The sequence below is a fragment of the Pistacia vera genome, unplaced genomic scaffold (assembly GCF_008641045.1).
Source record: "Pistacia vera cultivar Batoury unplaced genomic scaffold, PisVer_v2 Contig614, whole genome shotgun sequence".
NCBI classification, from domain to species: Eukaryota; Viridiplantae; Streptophyta; class Magnoliopsida; order Sapindales; family Anacardiaceae; genus Pistacia; species Pistacia vera.
The window spans coordinates 748833-762394 of NW_022196462.1; the positions used below are offsets into that span (position 1 = coordinate 748833).

The 13562-nt window shown below is 37.2% G+C and overlaps 2 protein-coding genes and 1 pseudogene across 2 annotated transcripts; all 3 read left to right on the forward strand.

Annotated features, from left to right (window-relative positions):
- Window positions 1-1739: 1739 nt before the first annotated feature.
- LOC116110823 (L-type lectin-domain containing receptor kinase IX.1-like) lies at window positions 1740-3692 on the forward strand. Its single transcript, XM_031397040.1, has one exon. The coding sequence runs from the start codon at window positions 1740-1742 to the stop codon at window positions 3690-3692; it is 1953 nt and encodes a 650-aa protein (XP_031252900.1).
- Window positions 3693-4857: 1165 nt separating this feature from the next.
- LOC116110822 lies at window positions 4858-7699 on the forward strand (annotated as a pseudogene).
- A 1108-nt stretch (window positions 7700-8807) lies between these two features.
- LOC116110814 (L-type lectin-domain containing receptor kinase IX.1-like) lies at window positions 8808-10847 on the forward strand. Its single transcript, XM_031397033.1, has one exon. It carries the CDS (start codon window positions 8815-8817, stop codon window positions 10777-10779), a length of 1965 nt encoding a protein of 654 aa, XP_031252893.1. The 5' UTR covers window positions 8808-8814; the 3' UTR covers window positions 10780-10847.
- Window positions 10848-13562: the final 2715 nt, after the last annotated feature.

Below are 13562 nucleotides of genomic sequence, written 5' to 3' on the forward strand. Positions count from 1 at the left end.
TAATACTTCTTAGAAAAATTCCTTTTCTAAGAAGACACCAGTACGGACGACAAAAAATTTACGCTCTCTTGGATGGTAGAAATAGTATCCTTTGGTCTCCTTAGGATAGTCCACAAATATACATTTGTAGTATTTTAGGCCAACTTGTTCGAAGTCAATTTCTTGACATAAGCTTCACAACCTGAAATCCTTAGATAAGACAAGTTTGGCTTTCGCCCACTCCATAGTTTATTTGGAGTCTTATCTACAGATTTTGACTGCACATGATTTAGTACATGAGTCACAGCCTCTAGGGCATAATCCCAAAATGATGCAGGTAGATCACTAAAACTCATCATGTACCTAAACATATCAAGTAAGATCATATTCCTCATTTCGGACACTCCATTGTGTTAGGGTGTATACAGAAGGGTGTGTTGTGATACTATCTCACATTCCTTTAGGTATCCAGAAAACCCTGAGCTCAAGTATTCACCTTCTCGATTCGACCGAAGAGCTTTAATATTTTTGCCCAACATATTATGTATTTCATTCTTGAATTCTTTGAATTTATCAAAAGCTTCAGATTTATGTCTCATAAGGTAGACATAACCATATCTACTAAAATCATTAGTAAATTGATAAAGTATGAATAGCCATCTCTAGCTTCAATTGTCAGTCATACATCACTATGGATAATGTCTAACAATTCAGTAACTGTAATATCCCACTTGAGGTATGTATTTAAGATTTGTTGTATTAGTTAAAAGTTTATTGTTTCAACTTTAATTGAGTTTGTATGTTGAGTTGGTTGAATTGTTGCCTTGAAATTGGTTGAGTTTTGGTGAAGTTGGAAATCCAATCTTCGCCGGGGCGAGGGAGGAGAGTGCACCCACGGGTAGGTTCTGCCCTATTTCGCCGAGGCGACGAAAAATGCTTCGCCGCGGCGACGAGCCTANTTCATTAACAAATGACGAATTTTTTATTATTAAATAAATTTGTTTGTGTTAATAACAATAGTACCCATTTAGTATCATTATTTAACAAAAATCTCCCTATTATTGTAGTAATGACATAAATCTCATTACTATTAAGTTTTTTTTTTTTTTAAATAACACCATATAATAAATTTTAACAATACACTAAAGGGGATTTACATTATTTTTAAAATCTTAAGATAAATTATATTAGTTGATCAAACTACAGGGGTCGAGATCACAAACCTTTTTGTTATTTCGTCCAAACTTAGAGGGTCAAGTGTTATTTTAACTCATTTTTTAATCTCCAAAACTTTATATTATAATCCCACCAACCATACACAAAATCAATGGCCTACTTGCTTTGTGAAGCAAAGTTATAACTTGGATGCTTCCTCTCTATTTCTTGTCACAAAAATTCCCAGAAAGTCCATGGAAAGAGTTCAAAGAAGACTCAATCAATCATTTCGTTTTTTTTTTTTTTTTTTTTGGTTATTTCTAATGGACTTCTTTGCTATCTCAGCAAAAGAGTCAACGAAAGAATATGGATATGCTGCTGCAATGTTCAGGTTCTTATAGTTACTATTATTTAATTTTTCCTTAGCAAAGGAATGTCACAGTTAGTTGTGGGGAGCAATTTCAGCTCATGAAGTTGAAAGTTGACCCTGTGTAGGCGGCAATGGATTAAACTAATACAGTATAGAAGCAGGGCCGCGGTTATATATATATATATATATATATATATATGTTAAATTGCCACTATTACCTCTGCTACATGTTGCCATGGCCACGTCTTTCTACAACTTACTAAGTTCATCTCTCTTGTTCTTCTTCCTTCTTTTTCTGTTTGTTCCTTCTGCTAATTCAGTTTCCTTTAAACTAACTCGATTTGACTCCGAAAACACCTACATTTTCTATGAAGGAGATGCCAAAGCTTCTGTTGGAGCAGTAGAATTTAATAGCTTGAGTTATCTATGTCGTGTGGGTCGAGCCGCCTATGCAGAGAATGTGCGGCTGTGGGACTCTCACTCTAATGAACTCTCTGATTTTACTTCACATTTCTCCTTCAGCATTGACACTAAAGGTAGCGAGTTTTATGGAGCTGGCTTTGCTTTTTACCTTGCACCTGTTGGCTTTCAAATTCCGCCGAATTCTGCAGGTGGGTTCTTAGGCCTATTTAACACCACAACTAGTGACTCATCTCACAACCAAATAGTATTAGTTGAGTTTGACTCTTTCGCTAATCCTGAGTGGGATCCTCCAGTTCCACACGTGGGGATCAACACCAACTCAATTTCCTCAGCAGTCTACACCCCGTGGAATGCTAGTATCCACAGTGATGATACTGCTGATGTACGGATTACTTACAATGCCACTACTAAGAACATGAGTGTGTCATGGACATACTGGAAGACCAATGGTTCACTCGAAAATTCGACTCTTTCATATCAAATTGATTTAATGAAGGTTCTGCCGGAGTGGGTTAGTGTTGGTTTTTCAGCTGCTACAGGTATGTATGTAGAGCGACATCAACTTTTCTCTTGGGAGTTCTATTCAAGTTTGGACACAGAGGAATCAAATGAAAAGAAATCGGAGATGATAAAATTGGAAGTGAGTATAGCAGTTTTAGTTGGTGTTCTGATAGCTGGAGCTGTTTTAACATTCTGCATTTGGTGGCGGCGGAAATATATTCAGAAGGAAGAAGAGGAAATTAATTTGGCGTCGATGAATGATGATCTCGAAAGAGGAGCAGGACCAAAAAGATTTTCTTATAAAGATCTGCGTTCAGCGACCAAGAACTTCTCTAAGGATAGAAAGTTGGGTGAAGGAGGGTTTGGTGCTGTTTATAAAGGCTACATAATTGATTTAGACATGCCAGTTGCTGTCAAGAAAATTTCAAGCGGTTCTAAACAGGGAAGAAAGGAGTACATAACTGAGGTGAAGATTATTAGCCGATTGAGGCATCGGAATTTGGTGCAACTCATCGGTTGGTGCCATGATAGAGGTGAGTTCTTGCTTGTGTATGAGTTCTTGACAAATGGGAGCTTGGACTCGCACCTTTTCGGAAAAAAGAGTCCTCTTACATGGGCTGTTCGGTACAAGATGGCTTTCGGATTGGCTTCTGTAGTACTCTATCTTCATGAAGAGTGGGAGCAATGCGTGGTGCACAGGGATATTAAATCAAGCAATGTAATGCTAGATTCTAGTTTTAATGTCAAGCTTGGTGATTTCGGACTAGCCAGGCTGATGGATCACGAGCTAGGTCCCCAAACTGCTACCGGTTTGGCTGGAACTTTAGGCTACATGGCTCCCGAATATATAAGCACTGGTAGATCTAGCAAGGAGTCTGATGTGTATAGCTTTGGAGTTGTTGCTTTAGAGATTGCTACTGGCAGAAAGGCTATTGATCCCCTTGAACAAAAATCTCAGACAACTTTGGTTCAGTGGATATGGGAACTTTACGGGGAGGGGGATTTTCTTTCGGCTGTTGATGAGAGACTGCATACTTTTGATGAGACGCAAGCTGAGTGTTTGATGATTGTTGGGCTATGGTGTGCCCACCCTGATAGCAGTTTGAGGCCTACAATCAGAAAAGCAATTCAAGTTCTTAATTTTGAAGCGCCGCTGCCAAATCTTCCTGAGAAAATGCCTGTTCCTGTGTACCAGATACCTACAACATCATTTGCTTCCACTGAACCATCCATCACTGTTTCAAGCCTTGATACGGGTCGTTGAGCAAGTGTGGCTTCCAAGTTTGTTATAATAATGATTCCAATACTAGTATGAATTCTCATCTTGGAGTCTTGTGTTTAGAGTTGAATATTGCTTCGTATGAAGCATAAATTGTCTGAGTGTAACTGATGCTGGAACTTTTCCATCAAATTTTAATAGTTTAAGCAAGCAATTAAATGCAACCCAATGCCTCCTGGTTATTTATTTGGTCTAAAATTAGTAGTTCTCACTTTAGCTGCCTAGATAGTTATTGGTTTGCGTTTCTATCAGAAATCGACTCTCATGATCCTGTAACCATCGGCCAACCAAAATATTTTTCATTAGTACACTATTTAAGTTTGAAAGGGATCGATGAACGTATTTGTTTAATTATTTTTCATCAGAAAACAAGAGAGATATACAGACATTGGTGTCAAGGGTAACCATATGAATACTTTTAACAGCTAAAATACAAAGCCAAGGCAAGAGATGATGTTACCTATGAACCGATATGGTATAGCCTTTAACGACTACAATACATAGCCAAAACGAAGAGAAGATGTTACCTATGAGAAATATAGTATTATTATTTATGCTATTTATTTTAAAGAACATCTTTTATATAAATAAAAAATATCTTTGTTAACTTTTAAATATAAAGAACAAAATTTTTATTCAAATCCAATAGATTCTTTAAATTTTAGAAGAGAGAATATGTTTTTTCAAGAAAGAAACTTAATAAGAGAGATAAATTATAAATAAAATACATAGAAACTTATAATTTATTATTTAAAATTAAGATAGAGAGAGAAATTTGACTCTCTAAATATGAAGAGTCAAACTCATTCTTTAATTTATATTTAAAGAATAAAAAATCTTTTGAACTCTTGTTTATATAGATGCCATGCTCTCAACAAGGGACGCAATTTGACAGAACTCACAAGTTTTTAATATGTTTTAAGGTAATCACGACGCATGGTTCTCATTGAGATTCATGATTGTAGTTGTCAGTTATTCTTTATATCAATGATGTCGCAATTTTGCTGGCCACAGATTTTCAAACGAATCCTTTCTGTATGTTTTTACCCATGTGTAATGAAACTTCGAGTCATAAATTGTAGCAAGTGGTGGAAGCTTGGACACCTTGCTTCAGAATCAAACCATTTTAGGCCCTACTCGATCTATTGCCATGGCCACCTTGACCTATGATTTACTCAATTTATATTTTCTCACTTTCTTTATTATTATTCTTCCCTCTGCTACTTCAGTTAACTTTCGAATGCCTCGTTTTGACCCCAATGTAAACAACATACTCTATCAAGGAGATGCAGTACCCTCCGTTGGAGCCGTTGAAATGAATAACAAATACACTTATTTCTGTCGTGTTGGTTGGGCAACATATGCTGAGAGGTGCCACTCTGGGACCCTGATACAGGAAAGCTTTCTGATTTCAGCACCCATTTCTCTTTCGTAATCGACACCCAGAATCGTTCTTCTTATGGCAATGGGCTTGCTTTTTTCCTAGCTCCTGCTGAATTTCAAATCCCTCCAAATTCTGCTGGTGGCTTTTTAGGCCTATTTAACACCACAACTGCTTACTCATCTTCTAACCAAATTGTTATGGTGGAGTTTGACAGTTTCTCCAACCCTGAATGGGATCCTTCTGATGTTAAGGACCATGTGGGGATCAATAACAACTCAATTTCTTCAGCTGTCTACGCACGTTGGAATGCTAGCTCTCATAGTGGAGATATTGCTGATACGTGGATTACATATAACGCTACTACTAAGAATTTGAGTGTGTCTTGGTCCTACCGAACGACNGACGCATGGTTCTCATTGAGATTCATGATTGTAGTTGTCAATTATTCTTTATATCAATGATGTCGCTATTTTGCTGGCGACAGATTTTCAAACGAATCCTTTCTTTATGTTTTTACCCATGTGTAATGAAACTTCGAGTTATAAATTGTAGCAAGTGGTGGAAGCTTGGACACCTTGCTTCAGAATCAAACCATTTTAGGCCCTAATCGATCTATTGCCATGGCCACCTTGACCTATGATTTACTCAATTTATATTTTCTCACTTTCTTTATTATTCTTCTTCCCTCTGCTACTTCAGTTAACTTTCGAATGCCTCGTTTTGACCCCAATGTAAATAACATACTCTATCAAGGAGATGCAGTACCCTCCGTTGGAGCCGTTGAAATAAATAACAAATACACTTATTTCTGTCGTGTTGGTTGGGCAACATATGCTGAGAGGTGCCACTCTGGGACCCTGATACAGGAAAGCTTTCTGATTTCAGCACCCTTTTCTCTTTCGTAATCGACACCCAGAATCGTTCTTCTTATGGCAATGGGCTTGCTTTTTTCCTAGCTCCTGCTGAATTTCAAATCCCTCCAAATTCTGCTGGTGGCTTTTTAGGCCTATTTAACACCACAACTGCTTACTCATCTTCTAACCAAATTGTTATGGTGGAGTTTGACAGTTTCTCCAACTGTGAATGGGATCCTGCTGATGTTAAGGACCATGTGGGGATCAATAACAACTCAATTTCTTCAGCTGTCTACGCACGTTGGAATGCTAGCTCTCATAGTGGAGATATTGCTGATACGTGGATTACATATAACGCTACTACTAAGAATTTGAGTGTGTCTTGGTCCTACCGAACGACCCCTAACTCTAAAGAGAATACTCATCTATTTTACATAATTGATCTTATGAAGGTTCTACCGAAGTGGGTTACTGTTGGCTTTTCAGCTGCTACAGGCGTAAATTTGGAGCGACACATACTTCAATCATGGGAATTCAATTCAACATTGGATAAAATGGATACAAGTAACGGAAAGAAGAAAAATAAGATCAAAATTATAGTTGGTGTCACAGTTTCAGTGAGTGTTCTGGTAGCAGGCGTGATAATCATAAGCCTGCTGGTATTGAAGAGGCGGAAGCTGCAGATAATAAGAAACGCCTCTACACAGACAACGAAGGTGATGACTTCAATTAATAATGACCTTGAAAGAAGGGCAGGACCTAGAAGGTTTTTTTTCAAAGATCTTGCTTCTGCAACTAATAACTTCGCGGAAGACAGAAAGTTAGGTGAAGGAGGATTCGGTGCTGTTTACAGGGGCTACTTAATTGATCTTGATATGGTTGTTGCTGTTAAAAAAATTTCAAAGGGGTCTAAACAAGGGAAAAAAGAGTACATAACTGAAGTGAAGACGATTAGCCAATTGAGACATCGAAATCTTGTTCAACTTATTGGTTGGTGCCATGATGATAAGGGTGAGTTTCTACTTGTTTATGAATTCATGCCGAATGGTAGCCTTGATTCTCACCTCTTTGGCAATAAGAGTCTTCTTACTTGGGCAATGAGGTACAAGATAACTCTTGGGTTGGCCTCTTCTTTGCTTTATCTTCATGAAGAGTGGGAGCAATGTGTGCTGCATCGAGATATTAAATCTAGCAATGTAATGTTGGATTCTAATTTTAATGTGAAGTTAGGTGATTTTGGGCTGGCACGCCTCATAGATCACGAGCTTGGTCCTCAGACAACTGGTTTAGCAGGAACTTTAGGCTATTTGGCTCCTGAGTGCTTTAATACTGGCAAAGCTAGCAAAGAGTCAGATGTATATAGTTTTGGTGTAGTTGTTCTGCAAATTGTTACCGGAAGAAAGCCGATTGTAAAAGAACAGGTTGAAATAGGGCTGGTAGAGCAGGTTTGGGATCTATATGGAAGAGGAGAACTTGTTTTGGGTGCTGATAAGAGGTTGAACATGGAATTTGACGAGAAACAAATAGAGTGTTTGATGATTGTTGGACTATGGTGTGCTCACCCTGATTACAATTTCAGGCCATCAATAAGGCAAGCAATTCAAGTTCTTAATTTTGAGATAGGGATTCCAAATCTTCCATCCAAGATGCCTGTTCCTATGTATCATGTACCTCTAGGTCCTACACCAGCATCAATGAGCTCTGGTGAACCTGCCATATTAACTAATTCAAGCTGCATTGAAGTGGGTCGTTAACCTCTAATTTTCATTTGTCTTCTTGTAATTTTTCTGAAAATATAATAATACAAGAGATGTAGGAAATTGGAACAATATAATTAGACGTGATATAATCTTATCATATATGCATATAACATATGGATAGATCAGTTTACCACATTCCTTGGCTACGAAATTTTCACTGACACAAAAAATCTCTCACTCGACGGCGGCAAGAGAATTTGTCTAAGAGTCTTCTACTAGTAATTATACAATTCAACTTGAAGACAGGGCGCTTTTAATCCGAGATTAAAGTATCAGTGAAGCCAAATTTAATTAGGTAGAATAGGTGATTCCTTAATTAAAAAATTTGTGCATGAACTAGCTTTGTTGCTTCCTTCTTTTTGACTTACATCAAGCTTTCTTGTTGCTCCATGACGTAATAAATCATCTCAGTTATTAAATGCTTCATGTATACGTAATGCTTGCTTAACTTGGGAATTTAATTTTATCGAAAATTACATCATAAAAAACTCTGAATTAATTCTGTTTTAACACTATTCCTGTGCTCGGTTTTTAGTTAAAATTATATTTTTCATGGCTGAATTTAAATTGTGATATCAGTAATGGTATTCTGATTTTATGCAACTTTAATACAAAGCCAAAAACATAAATGAGGCTATATATTATTAAGGAAAGTCTAAAGTTCGACAGATTAGATACAATTAATTAAAGAATTCATATTATTTATACATTAACCCAGTGCTTTAATTAATTACGATTAAACGTAATGATCCTTTAAATTACACTTCTTCACCTATAATTTCGGCTTTAAAACAAATTCCAAGTCAACTGATCATGTGATCCATCACTTGGAAGTTGGAATTTTATAATTTTCCTTTCATCGACATTGTGTTTGTCTCCAATGGTCTCACCCGCTGATACAGTCAAAGATCGAATCTGGTGAGAAAATAATTGCCCGTCTCATCGTAAAGTCTTTCTATATGTTTTCACTCTCTTTCAAATAAGCTTCTTCAACTTAGAAAATGTTAGGTCATAGAAAGTAGTTGAAACTTGAACATCAAGCTACAATTAAATTAATTCTAGCTTTGCAATACAATTTCTCTGCTTCGTGTCTTCAATTTCTCTTTCCCATGGCCGCCTTGACATATGGCAACCTTGATTTACCTTTCTTCATTTTCTTCATTGTTACAGTTCTTCCCTCTGCTAGTTCAGTTTACTTCAAGATGCCACGTTTTGATCCCAATGAACACAAAATCCTCTATCAGGGAGATGCAGCGCCTTCTGTTGGAGCTATTGAAATGAATAACAGGTACACTTATATATGTCGTGTTGGTTGGGCCATTTATGCAGAGAGGGTACCGCTCTGGGATTCTCATACTGGAAAGCTTTCTGATTTCACCACCCAATTCTCCTTCTCAATCGACACTTTGGGCCGTACCCCTTACGGCCACGGGCTTGCATTTTTCCTAGCTCCAGTTGGCTTTCAAATCCCTCCGAATTCGGTGTGTGGCTATTTAGGCCTATTTAATGCCACAACTGCTTACTCCTCTGCCAATCAAATTGTTATGGTGGAGTTTGACTCTTTTCCCGATCCTGAATGGGATCCTCCTGACGTTCAAGACCATGTGGGGATCAACAATAACTCGATTGCTTCGGCCGTCTACACCCGCTGGAACGCTAGCTTTCATAGTGGAGATACTGCGGATGCGCGCATTTCATACAATGCTACAACGAAGAATTTGAGTGTGTCTTGGACTTACAGACGGACCGCAAATTCTAATGAGAATACTAGTTTATTCTACATAATTGACCTAATGCAAGTTTTACCTGAGTGGGTCACTATTGGGTTTTCAGCTGCTTCTGGTGAAAATGGACAACGATTCATTCTTCAATCGTGGGAGTTCAACTCAAATTTGGATGTAAAGGAGACGAAAAAAACTATTGCAAGCAAGAAAAGAACAATAGTTGTTGCCACGATTTCATTGTTTGTCGTTGTAGTTGGACTGATAACAGGACTAATCATATTATTGAAGAGGCGAAAGTTGATGAGAGGAAATTCTAGAGAGACAAGGAACTTGACTTCGATTAACGATGACTTTGAAAGAGATGCAGGACCAAGAAGATTTTCTTATAGAGATCTTGCTTCTGCAACAAACAACTTCTCGGATAATAGAAAGTTGGGTGAAGGAGGGTCTGGTGCTGTTTACAGAGGTTACCTAATTGATATAGACATGGTTGTTGCGGTGAAAAGAATTTCCAGGGGCTCCAAACAGGGGAGAAATGAGTACATTACGGAGGTGAAGGTCATTAGCCAATTAAGACATCGCAATCTGGTGAATCTTATCGGCTGGTGCCATGATAGGGGTGAATTTTTACTCGTCTACGAGTTTATGTCAAATGGAAGCCTTGATTCTCACCTGTTTGGCAAGAAACGACTTCTCGTTTGGGCTTTGAGATACAAGATATCTCTCGGTTTGGCATCTGCTTTGCTTTATCTTCATGAAGAGTGGGAGCAATGTGTCATCCACCGAGATATCAAGTCGAGCAACATAATGTTGGACACAAATTTCAATGTCAAACTAGGTGATTTCGGATTGGCGAGGCTCCTGGACCATGATCTGGGTCCTCATACAACTGGATTGGCAGGAACTTTCGGGTACATGGCTCCCGAATATATTAGCACTGGCAGGGCTAGTAAGGAGTCAGATGTATTCAGTTTTGGCGTAGTTATGTTAGAAATTGCTTCAGGAAAGAAATCTGTTGATTCCATTAAAGAAAAATCTGAAATGGGATTGATGGAGTGGATTTGGGATCTGTATGGAAGAGGGAAACTTGTTTTAGGAGCGGATGAGAGAATGTATATGGATTTTGATGAAAGAGAAATTGAGTGTTTGATGACTGTTGGATTATGGTGTGCTCACCCTGATTGCAATATGAGACCCTCGATAAGGCAAGCGTTTCAGGTTCTAAATTTTGAAGCGCCATTACCAAACCTTCCTGCAAAAATGCCCATTCCTGAATATCGTGTGTCTACAGCAAATGCTAGTTCCAGTGAACCCTCCATCTCTACTTCAAGCCTTTATGTGGGTCGTTAAGTCGTAGATTCATTATTATGTACTGTAAATACGGCGTTGATGGAATTTGTTTTTAAAATTTTAATAATATTTTGTTATAAAAGTGATTGTGATAGCACCAAAAAAAAATTGATCGTACCCTAATTATTGTATGTTAAGTTGCAGTTCAGCATTATCTTCATTTTCCTAGTCATTGGATGGTCATCTTTTGCTTAATTTATACATTTGTATGTTTAAATAACCCCAAAATAAAAACAAGGGTTAAAATAAATTAAGAATCAACTGAATACAAATTCAAAATCACCAATTATGTAATTTATAAGAATGAACAGAGTTACAAAGGAAATATAGGTGTGAGGGCCGGGGCGGTAGCTGGATAATACTATAGTGATTCTGAAAGGAGATTGGCCTGTTGGGCGCTGTGGATGGGTAATGTATTTGGGTTAGAACTCTGAAAAAGACCGTCAATGTCCATCTAACCTTTTTAACTTTAGTCCATATGTGTTTCGTTGCTCGCTAGTCACACGCCGTAGCCCAACACCATATTCGTCTAATATCAAAATCATTTTTTTTGTTCTCTTTAAAATTATAAAAATAAAGAATTAGTTATTTAATCCCCATAAGGCGGTGTTTGTTTAGTCAAACTAACTTATAAGCTCTAAAATTAAATGACTTATTTGTTTTTAACTTTTTTTGCTTAAAGACAAAAAAAAAAAAAAAAAAAAAAAAAAAAATTGTTGGGGGGAAGTTACCTTTTTTGTTTATAAACTAGTTTGATCAAGTATATTAATACATTATTCCTATTAAATTTTAAAATTTCATAATGTAGCCCTCAAATAGGTTATGTTACTATAGTACTATTTTTAGTTATTTTAATAATAAAATATACTTATAAGTTACATTTTACCAATTGCGTCAATTACTTATCAATCACTCATAAGTATTTTAACCAAGCACGTAACTGTTTAAATTTCAAATACTTTTAAGCTCAAATTAGCTTATAAGTATTAGCTGTTTATAAGCTAATTTTCATAAGCTCAGATAAACACCCCCTAAACTAGTAAACCTCTTTCTAAACCCCTAAGGGGACGTTTGGCTCAGGGAATATTGAATTACTAGGAATGTTGGATTACTGGAATCTTATATTACCTTGAAGATTATTGGGAATATTTAGGAAAATGTGTTTGGTTAGTTGGTGGATATGTTATTTAAATTACCAAATTGCCCTCTTTTTAAATATTAATTTTATTGTTAATTTTTTAATAATTTTTTTAACCCCCAATATTTCAAATTTAGCTAAAACACCCCCGCTTATATATAAATTTTATTTATGACAAAATAACCCCCACCCCCTGCTGCCGCTTGTCGCCACCGCAAACCACCGTCAGAAGTCTCTGAAAGTCGCCATGAGTAGCTCACCGTGACCACGAGGCTCCGATATGGCCGTTTCTGGTCATATTGATGGCCGAAAACGGCCATATTAGGCCAGATCTGGTCGAAAATGGCCAGATCTATTCTGACCAATTCTAGCCAGATCTGCTCTCGATATGGCCTTTTCAACCATCAATATGGTCAGAAATGGCCATATCGGGGCCTCCCGGTCACGGTGGCTAGTCACGGTGACTGCAAGTGACTTTTGGCGACTTCCTGCGATGGTCAATGGTGGTTTGGCTGGCGGCAAGCGGCAGCAAGTGGGTGGGAGTGGTGGCTTGGGTGAGCTGAAATTTGTTTTGATTTCAAGGGTAATTTTGTCCAAAAAATTAATTAAATGGGGTGAAATGGTAAAAGCAAGATTCATGCAAATAAATTTAAAAATAAGGGCATTATTGTCTTAAAATTTTATTAATAAAGGATAGAATTGTACAAAAAAAAAAAAAAAAGACTACCCAAGTAATCATACAATACTTAAGAAAATGGAGGTAATCAGAGTACCTCCAATATAACAACAGTAGCCGCTATTGGTATTTGAAGATTACCGTAATTTTATATTACTTGACAAACCAAACATGGTAATCAAGTAATAAGAGATGACTTAACTCCAGTAATTCCACATAACCCCCAACCAAACACCCCCTAATTCGATAAAAGTATACACCTACTCATATTACAAAAATAGCCTTTTATCTTCTTCCCTTTTTATAAACTTCAAGTTCTAAGGAAAGCCATTGTCAAATCCTGGCGATTCGAAATAGAAGGTTCAACATCATCGTTGGCCAGATGCTAACCCAATCTTGGTAGAACTTGCTCTCATCATGAATTATAGACAATTGAATCAGACCAACAATTTGCTTTCAACTTGATTACACTTCTCTGGTGGACTGAAAAATTGAGATAGTGTGATTGCGGTTGAGCGGCTTGTGCCATGGATGCTGAGCTGATTTGCAGAAAAAAGGTCAGTCCATTGTTTAAATACGATTGAAGGCAAATACAATTTGGTTTTGTTGGAAAAAACATAATAACAAATATTCTAAACTAATCCCAAGATCATGTTAATAGTCACCCATTGCAATCACATTTTACATAAACGAATTACAATGAAGTTCACAGCACAAATACCTATTCTTCTTAACTCTAAAGCAAAAATTGAATCTGGAGAGAAAACTACCGTAGTGTATTTTTCTTTAACAATTTTCACAGAGAGAGGGTGAATAATTATTCTCTAAAAGAAAAACTTCACTTATATATATGGGCGGCAGTTACCAAGCAGGTTTTTAGGCGAAAACTGCCTTCGGTAGTTTCCACTTGAAACGTCATTTGGGTTAATCCATCATGAGTACTCACCCTTATCCAATATCTCCCACTCA

Coding starts and splice junctions, on each gene's coding strand:
- LOC116110814 (XM_031397033.1), top strand. CDS start 8,815: ATGGCCGCCTTGACATATGGCAACCTTGATTTACCTTTCTTCATTTTC.
- LOC116110823 (XM_031397040.1), top strand. CDS start 1,740: ATGGCCACGTCTTTCTACAACTTACTAAGTTCATCTCTCTTGTTCTTC.